This window comes from Chelon labrosus (assembly GCF_963514085.1).
Source record: "Chelon labrosus genome assembly, chromosome: 1".
NCBI lineage: Eukaryota > Metazoa > Chordata > Actinopteri > Mugiliformes > Mugilidae > Chelon > Chelon labrosus.
The window spans coordinates 27,657,023-27,666,980 of NC_140337.1; the positions used below are offsets into that span (position 1 = coordinate 27,657,023).

The 9,958-nt window shown below is 43.8% G+C and overlaps 1 protein-coding gene across 1 annotated transcript; it reads left to right on the forward strand.

Annotated features, from left to right (window-relative positions):
* The first annotated feature begins 486 nt into the window (after positions 1-486).
* On the forward strand, positions 487-2,245 carry LOC311506453 (tripartite motif-containing protein 16-like). Its single transcript, XM_084570408.1, has one exon. It carries the CDS (start codon positions 502-504, stop codon positions 2,158-2,160), a length of 1,659 nt encoding a protein of 552 aa, XP_084426534.1. The 5' UTR covers positions 487-501; the 3' UTR covers positions 2,161-2,245.
* The last annotated feature ends 7,713 nt before the right edge of the window (positions 2,246-9,958 follow it).

The following is a 9,958-nucleotide window of genomic DNA, read 5'->3' on the forward strand; positions in this document are numbered from 1 at the left end:
GTAGACTTGGATTATAATCTGCCTTCGTCTCGTAGAGTGTTCCTCACATGGAAGGATGTAGTGAAGGGGTTTGTGATTTTCTTACTTCTACTGCAGTGGTTATTTTCTGTGTTTCATGGAATGTATGTGAATTATAGTAGTCATGAAAATGTGTCATCAAACTGTGTTTTAGCTCATTTTACCACCTAAACATTTAGCTGACCAACGTTTTTAAATGTGCTCTGCTGTAAAAAGTTTCAAACTGTTTCTCTTCCTGGAATTAGTCAACGTCTGATAACCACTCCCTCTTCTTGGAGCAGCTCCACTCATATTTCCTCATGTTTCCTTGTTCCCTCCCCTTTAGATCTCTACATTGAAGATGGGTGTAACCAGCATGTGGTGAAGTGTAAGAGCTGACAGGCTCCATTCACTGTAGAATCACATGTTGTTCAGATCAGAGCTCAGACTAGTTTGACTTCTAGCAAACAGAAACTCACACAGTCGTCGACACTGAGAGGTGAAATGGAGCAGAAAGGAGTTCAGCTGGACAGAGAAACCTTCTCTTGTTCCATCTGTCTGGATCTACTGAAGGATCCTGTGTCTATACACTGTGGACACAGCTACTGCATGAACTGTATTAAAAGCCACTGGGATGAAGAAGACCAGAAGGGAATCTACAGCTGCCCTCAGTGCAGGAAGACTTTCACACCGAGGCCTGTCCTGGAGAAAAACACCATGTTAGCAGAGTTAGTGGAGCAGCTGAAGAAGACTGGACTCCAAGCTGCTCCAGCTGATCACTGCTATGCTGGACCTGAAGATGTGGCCTGTGATGTCTGCACTGGGAGGAAGAGGAAAGCCTTCAAGTCTTGTTTATTCTGTTTGATTTCTTACTGTGAGAAACACCTCCAACCTCACTATGATGTAGCTCAGTTCAAGAAACACAAGCTGGCGGAGCCCTCCAAGAAGCTCCAGGAGAACATCTGCTCTCGTCATGATGAGGTGATGAAGATGTTCTGTCGTACTGATCAGCAGATTATCTGTTATCTCTGCTCTGTGGATGAACATAAAGGCCATGAAACAGTCTCAGTTGCAGCAGAAAGGAGAGAGAAGCAGAAGGAGGTGGAGGTGATGCTACAAGAAATCCTGCAGGGAATCCAGGAGAGAAAGAAAGATGTGGAGCTGCTTGGACAGGAGCTGAAGGCCATCAATGGCTCTGCTGATAAAACAGTGGAGGACAGTCAGGAGATCTTCACTGAGATGATCCGTCTCATCCAGAAAACAAGCTCTGATGTGACGCAGCTGGTCAGATCCCAGCAGGAAACTGAAAAGAGTCGAGTCAAAGATCTTCAGGAGAAGCTGGAGCAGGAGATGACTGAGCTGGAGAGGAAAGGCTCCGAGCTGAAGCAGCTCTTAAACACAGAGGATCACAACCAGTTTCTACACAACTACCCCTCACTGCCACCACCCAGTGAGTCTACACACTCATCCAGCATCAAGATTCGTCCTCTGAGGTACTTTGATGACGTGAAAGCAGCTGTGACAGAGACCAGAGAGAAACTACAGGACATTCTGAGAGAGACATGGACAAACATCTCACTGACAGTGACTGAAGTGGATGTTTTACTGCCACAACCAGAGCCAAAGACCAGAGATGAATTCTTGAAATATTCACGTGAAATCACACTGGATCCAAACACAGCACACAGAGAGCTGTTATTATCTGAGGGGAACAGAAAAGTAACATTAATGAATCAACAACAGTCTTATTCTGATCATCCAGACAGATTCACTGATTGGTGGCAGGTCCTGAGTAGAGAGAGTCTGACTGGACGTTGTTACTGGGAGGTGGAGAGGAGAGGAAGAGGAGTTGATGTAGCAGTCGCATACAAGAATATCAGCAGAGCAGAGGACTCACATGAATGTGGATTTGGATACAATGACAAATCTTGGTCATTATATTGTTCCACAAACAGTTATACATTTTTCCACAACAATGTCTCAACTGACGTCTCAGGTCCTGATTCCTCCAGAGTAGGAGTGTACCTGGATCACAGAGCAGGTATTCTGTCTTTCTACAGCGTCTCTGAAACCATGACTCTCCTCCACAGAGTCCAGACCACATTCACTCAGCCTCTCTATGCTGGACTTAGTCCTATTTATTATGGATCCACTGCTGAGTAGATTAAAGTCAAATAGACAGAAGTCACTTCAGGGACAGTTGGTTAAAATGTGTCTTTTAGTCTCAAGCTGAAGCTTCACATGATGAATAAAGCTGCTGTTTTTGTCATTTGTGTTTAACTTTTATTAGTTCTAGTTAAATTAGTGAGTAGGAATAAAAGTCAAGGATTTTGACTTTGATATAAAACTTATTTGCATTTGTTTGTGCTATCGTTGTATTGGAGTTGATTTGTTTTTCCCTGGAGCCTTGAATTTATCTAATCATGTGGACATATTGATTGATGTAAAGAGTTTTCTTCAATATAACCAGTTTATTCTTCCATTAAAACATATGGATGGACTTTATGTTAGTCTCAACGTGGGCATCTAAAGGGTTTTTCTTCTACATTCTTCGTTGCTGTTTTTTGTGCTTCTAATAAAGTTTCCTTGAATAATTAATAAAAGTTGACAGAGTTTAAACACCACAGAGTTTCAATGAGGTCTTTGTGATACTGACAGGGAGGATGGAATAAGATGGTTTAAGGTTAAAGAATAATTAAGAAAGAAGGTTGCAGATAAATCTTAGGTAACTTTACTGCCTTTAAGGAACATTAACAGTCAATTAACATGACAGAAGAAAACAAAAACTCATCTTGGGATTGGGTCTGGACTGTCACCCAGAGACATCACTGTATAAAAGGTAGAGGACATGTCCACTTATCTAGTTCTATCTAGGTCTGAGTGGACGCTGGCGAGTCTTGCTGCCGCTATTCTCCGGTAACTTTTAAAGTGTTTCTATGGCCTTACAGCCCTATGGACTGTGCAGTTTCACTCAAGTACAAGCTAAACTTTCCACTACCTTTGGATTATCTACGATCTGTTTGTTCCTCCTGTGTGTTTGTGTGTGAGCGGGCTAATAGCCTGTAGTGACCTGTTGGACACACCACCCGGCTTCACGACTCCTTGTGGCCGTCGTAGAGCATAATGTGGGCTACCAAGATCTACATCTGGTCTGCATTAACCTGGGCTCTCCTGTCCTTTCTCCATCAACCCGTGTCTGGTTTGCTACAACACACAACCGCTGAGCTCCTCCACCTCCGCTGTCACCTGTTTGAGCCTCCGCCGGCAACTCTTCACCTCCACCTGCACATCGCTCTCCTGCCTCGCCAGAGATACATCCATCGGGGGTCTCGCCGGAAATTTCCATTTCGACAACTTCAAAGCAACAAAATCCTTCTGGTCCACCACTCGTCATCCTCCCAGAAACGCCGACCGGGTTGTTGATTGCACCGTGTTAGCCAGCCTGGCTCGGTCGGCCAACACTCCCGTCAAACATGACAACTTCTGTCTGCTTAACCGTCCGTTCACACACGAGCAAGGGACATCTTATCCAGGATGTCCTCACTGACCGTAAGTTAGACTTTCTCTGTTTGACCGAAACCTGGCAACAACGCAACGACTTTTCTCATCGACTTTTTTACTTTGCATTTTCACATAATATTCAAGGGTTTCATCATGGGCGTAGCGGACGCGGGGTACACGGGGGACATGTCCCCCGCACTTCCTGTCTCTGTGCCCTCCATCCCCCGCACTTTTTACAGCCATTACAACCACTTAATTCATTTAACATGTTGAGTTAGCTAGTTATAAACCTACTCCTCCTTAATTTCTGCACTGAACATGTGCTCACTATTTTTTTGCAGATATTTTTTTAATCTTTATACAATAGAAAGAGCAGGGTGAGGGAGGAGAAAGTGGGCCAGAGGCCAGCAGCAGGGATGGTCACGGAGGGTCTTCACAGCAGGTGAGGAGAAAATAACTTAAGTCCTTATAATGTCTCTGGCTGAGAGAAAATATTGATGGCATCAAAGGGATTTTGTGGTTAAATTCTAATACTACTGTATTCCTAATTCTGTTTCAAAATGTTGCTTTCCACTTTTTTTTAAGTCTTTATTGCCACAATAGAAAGAGCAGGGTGGGAGAGGAGACAGTGGACCAGAGGCCACCAGGGATGATTATGCAGGGTCACAGGGTCACAGGTGAGAAAAAAATTGATTGACATAAAGAATTTGTGACACACAAGATGACTTTCATTCTGAATCTGTGAAGATGGCTAAACGTTTTGAGGAAAGGGGATACAAGACAGAGGTGGTTCAACAGGCCAAAATGAGGGCCGACCAATGCAACAGAAATGACCTACTAATGAAAAGACGGAAACCCAAGAGCAATCATCAAGTCTATTTTTCCACCAGATACAGTAAGGCAGCTTTGAAAATTAAAAACATAATTAAGAGCAATTGGGCCATACTTCAAGTCGACCCCTCACTGAAGGAGGTATTTCGTGATCCTCCCTCATTCTGCTTGAAACGAGCACTCAGATTGAGAGATAAATTGGTGCATAGTCACCTTACAGTTCAAAAGAAAGAACACTGGCTACGTAAAATTAAAGGGAATCACAGATGTGGGAACTGTAACCATTGTGGAAATGTAGTTAAAACTGCTACTTTTGTGGATGTGTTTTCCAATACAAGTTTTACTGTCAATGCCTTTGCCAATTGTAACACTACCTTTGTAGTCTACAGATTAGAGTGTGAGTGTGGCTGCTTCTATATCGGCAGAACTAAAAGAAGGCTGAAGGACAGAGTGGCTGAACACAAGAACGCCATAAGGACAATAAATCCTGCTTATCCCATGGCGGTCCACTACCAGCAGGCAGGTCATCCCTCGTCTTCCTCCCTCAAAGTGATGGTGATAGAGGTAGTCTCCAAACCCCTGAGGGGTGGAGACCATCTAAGGACCCTTCTCCAAAGAGAAACCTTTTGGATTAGTGAACTCAAGGCGACCTCTTTCCCTGGCCTCAATGAGGAATGTGATTTTTCCCCCTTTCTATGAAGTTTGGACATTTTTGTGTGCTTTTATTGAAATCTATTTCTCTCTCTCTAGTGATATCTCTTTATCTATGTTTTGTCTATTAATTGTGTTTTGATAACCTACTAGTTGGGAAGGCTCCACCCACTAAACACCCAAGGGTGTCCATTTTAAGCTGTGATCTACTTATGTTTAGGTGTTGCTGCATGTGCTACATAATATTGATGTGTATTACGATTTAACTGAATTATTGATTATGCATGATGATACTGATGTCAGAAACAAAATGTAATTCAGCTATTTTGCTATCTCAAAACTCCAAGTGTCTATTTTTTTATTTAGATTTATTCTTAGATAGTAGATGGAACAGCACAGACGCTGCAATTGGACTTTATTTACCTTGTCAAGTTGATTAGTGCTAAATGTATAGGTAAAAATGGGTTTGTTAATGACTTGGCTTTGTTTACAGCTGCCAGCATAGATGAGGCCTTACTCCACCCCCTCAGTCTGGATGAGTTAAGAGACCTTTTTCCTGGGCCAGAGAACTTTCTCAGGAGGAAACAACTGTGGGCTCTTATTAGACAAGAGGTAAGTTTTTGCCTACTTGTTATTTTTTTCTAAAACAAACAAAAAAAATACCTAGCACAACACAAGTTGTGCCATGGTTTGTCTCCACTTCCTTGTTCATGTCCTGTTTTATTTTGAAGTTCCATGTCTTGTCCTCCTGTGTTCTCCCTCCTGTGAGTCCCTCGTGTGTCTCAAGTGTATGCGATTGTCCCACCTGTGTCTCGTTTCCTCATGTATTTGACCTCAGTCTTCGTCTGTGTCCATGCCGTGTGTTCCTGTGGTGCCTCCGTGAGTTAATAAACTCTTTTTTTGTTTTACTGCCTTAGTTTTTGTGTCTGTCTGCATCAGGGTCCAGTTCCCTAAACCGTTCTAATTGTGTCTGTCATTTCCATTGTAATAATTGAGTTTAAACACCACAGAGTTTCAATGAGGTCTTTGTGATACTGACAGGGAGGATGGAATAAGATGGTTTAAGGTTAAAGAATAATTAAGAAAGAAGGTTGCAGATAAATCTTAGGTCAGGGTTAAATCAATTCAAATCCATTTCTTTTCTTTTTTTACTTTGATTGCCTTTAAAGAACATTAACAGTCAATTAACATGACAGAAGAAATCAAAAACTCATCTTGGCACTGGGTCTCGACTGTCACCCAGAGATATCACTGTATAAAAGGTAGAGGACATGTCCACTTATCTAGTTCTATAAACTTTGAGGTACAAGAGTCTTTGGCTAGATAGTCAATAATTGGGGTCCATCTTCTCATAAAAATAGGCACCTTTAGCTGTAACTGGGCAGTCATGTACACTTAAGTAATTTTCTGCCAGTACATTGTCTGTTATTCTACGGACACCTTCTGTCAACCTGATAACAGATAAATACGTAGATTTACAGAAAAAAAAAAAAAAAAAACCTGCACCCACCGGCGAGGAAGAGGGCCAAATAAGTTCGACGTCCAAGGATTCCGTGATAGTCTTCTCCATAGTCTCCTTCTCAGGTTTGCAGAGGTTGTACAGACGCTTGGATGGGAGAGGTGAACCTGGAAGGAGATCTATGGAGCAGTCATAAGGGCGGTGAGGCGGGAGGGAGAGAGCCTGGTCCTTGCTGAAAACCTCCTGGTGGTCATGATAATCCTGGGCTACGTTAACCAATCTAATCAGTTCCGGTGTGGTGGGGTTCCTGGAGTCTGGACCGGGGATCGCCAACCGGAGGCAGTGAGCATGGCAGTGGTGACGCCATCCTTGTATCGTGGATGTTCCCCAGTCCACATGAGGGTCATGAGTTTTCAGCCAAGGTAACCCCACCACCACCTGGGTCACAGGAGAGGAGATAACATGGAGGTCAATATGTTCTTGATCATTACAGTGGCAGCGCCAGGGAGGAGCTAGGTGGTGTTGTAGCTCCCTCTATAATAGCCATAGCACCCGCCCAGCACCCCCAAGAAATGTCTGTGAATTTTTATATTTATACTTTAATGTCATATTTGAATAGTCTTTTTCATGTAATTTAAAAATGTGAATTAAATAATATACAAAAAAAATGTAGTCAAAAAAACAAACAAAAAACACAAGGCTTCTTTGGCCAATGGGCGCAGCCCGCTGTGAACCTTTGACCTTAACGTATGGCAGCTGGTTTTTGATAGCAAGTCTGGAAGTAAATTACACCAAAATGGATAAGTTTTTGCTCCCTAAACGTCCACGTTCTGAGTCACAACCTGAAGGGAAACGAGGCAAACACGCTGGGATGAAGACGAAAGAGAATCGCTGGCGGTGGTTTCAATTGGGGATGCTAACATTATGGTTTGCTGCAGGTGATATTAGCAATTATTCATCATTAGACTAGTGTTGGTAACTGGCTGTGTGATTTCGTGATCGGAGCATTTTAGGCCGAAGCGTACACAGTGTCTGTTGCTGCTGTTTGCTGCTCCGTTGCTGGAATGGGACGCACTTTGTCCTGTATTACCATGAGAATCAATAGTGTGTAAAATGTCAATGGAATGAATGAATGAGTAACAGGGCGCTTTATATGAAAATTTAAGGTAAACTTATTCCCAGGCCGTCTCCTGCTCTGAGACCAATGAGATGACAGCGGGAATCGTTCCGTATTTAGAAACAAAAGTACGTGTCGAGGTACTGTTGCTTGCGAAGAAGATACCGGAAGACAACAAAGCAACAACTTCTGAGGTGTCCCTTATTTAGTTTTCCTACTTGTGTTGAATAATTTTACATATATTCGCAGAACGAGTATAGTTAATGCGGGCGTGTACGTGTGTATATATACCAAGGGTGGTCCAATGCAACCTCCATAATGAAACACACCAAAATTCAAAGCACCTTCTCTTAAGTGTTGAGCATCCCCATAGCACCTGCAACAGAAAATATCTGGAGCTGCCACTGGATGATTACCGGATAACAGAAGTTTCAGTGGTTCAGATTTGTGTGTGATTAATGTCAATCTTTGGCCGTCTATGGCTAAAACCTCCTTGGGTGCGTCCATTTCCCGCAGGGGCAGATCATGTTGCTGAACCAGACCCGAGTCAATGAAACTTTCGTCGGCCCCACTGTCCACCAGCATGCAGACTGGGATGGCGAGATGGGGCCGGAGCAACATACCTTTCAGATGAGTGCGGTAACCAGTACTGGCCGAAGTAGCCGTAGACCGGACCACCGGGATTCTCTGGCGTGGTGAGGAGTTTCCGGCGCACTGAAGTTCTGGGCACTTGACCATTGTGTGCCCCTTGTTGCTGCAATATATACAAAGACCTTGTCTCAGCTGTCGCTGCTGCCCTGCCGGAGTCAAGTGGGTGCGCCCCAAAATGAATGGTTCTCAGGGAAGGAGCGCCACTACTGGGTTAGCCTCTGCTGGAGCGGCCGGTGGAGGAGTCGTCGCTAGGGCTCCTGAAGCGGTGAGCCAGATGACGATGGTCTCCAGTCGCTTGCCGAGCTGAGTCATCCCCATGGAGAGGGAGTTTAGGCGGTCTGAAAGCAAGCGTAGCGTGGAGTCATGCTGTCCCACCATTGCTCCCTGTTTCGAAAGGACGTCGAACATGCGGTCAGTCTCTGCGGGGTCCATCGTTTTGGCAAGAAATTCTGTGAGGGTTTGTCCAGCCAGTGGGTAGAACCTCAAAGCAGGAGACAACACCGCGTATAAAAGTCAATGAAGTTGAGTTTATTCACAATTACTCAGCTAGGACATGAATCCCAGAACAAAAAGAAATTCAAAAGGCAAACAGAAGACGCTGGAAACTCCAGGAGAAACAGATGAAAAAAAAACACTCAAAGCGGCTGCCGGGGTAGGACTCTGGCTCTCCCTGGGAGGCACTGGAAGGTAGGGAACAAACACAAGAGATAAGTCCAAAGTTAGCAAAAGATAATCCTTGAAGGCGCAAGGCAAAAACCAAAGAACTAGCAAAAACCGTGACATGTGGAATTATCTGGCACTGGAGGGAAGCCACGGCCAACCTTTTAAAGAGTGTTTGATTGAAGAGTGGTCGCAGCTGTGTCATGTACTCTGCCAGAATAACTCTCCAGGTGAGCCTAATGAGGGGGGGAGCAGGAAAAGAGAACACTGGAAACCCAGGACCATAACACATTAGTTCTCAAAAGTGTTAAGGTCAGACAGGAACTTCATCAACCTTGGTGGTATGTGTTGTTGCTTTGCTCCTTCTTTCTTCTCCACCTTGGACCCTTGGCCAGGATTTATTCCCAGGAAAATTATAAGGAAATGTAAAAGTATTTTAGCTACACATGCATTTAAATGAATTAAACTGTAATACAGAGCAACATGCTTACAAGCTTGAGATGGATAAATACTCTTATATTCCAGAACATTGACGTCTATATTATGTGAACAAACTCAAATATATCGAATAGAAATACGTTGAAGAATTTTCAAAGTTCCCCTCAAATGTACACAGAAGGCCTGATTAATAACAGATGAAGAAGAGAACAAAATAATAAGACTTCAATCTGTGGCTCCATCATAGCTACATGGCCTCTGTCAATATCGGAATCAAACCCACAGCCCTAGAGTCAAGTGTCAATCACTGTACAGGTGGAACTAGTCAAACACATGAACATCTCTCTCTAACGACCACAGCGGAGCATGACACAGTGTTTCCTGAGACGAGTGGACCAAGCCGGCCGACTGAGCCTCAGCTCTTCCTCCGCCGTCAGGAGGTGATGGGCCCTGAGCAGCTAACACCCCGTGGGTGGAAATGAAGCGGCTGAATCACAACACCGTGTTTTGGTCATGTCTTATCAGTAATACACTACAACATGACGGGGATAATAACTGCTTTATCCCACAATGCTGTGAATATTGTATCGTATATGATTCTATTTTTATTCATCTATGGTGGAAAACAATCAAACAAATCCATGTAATAAACA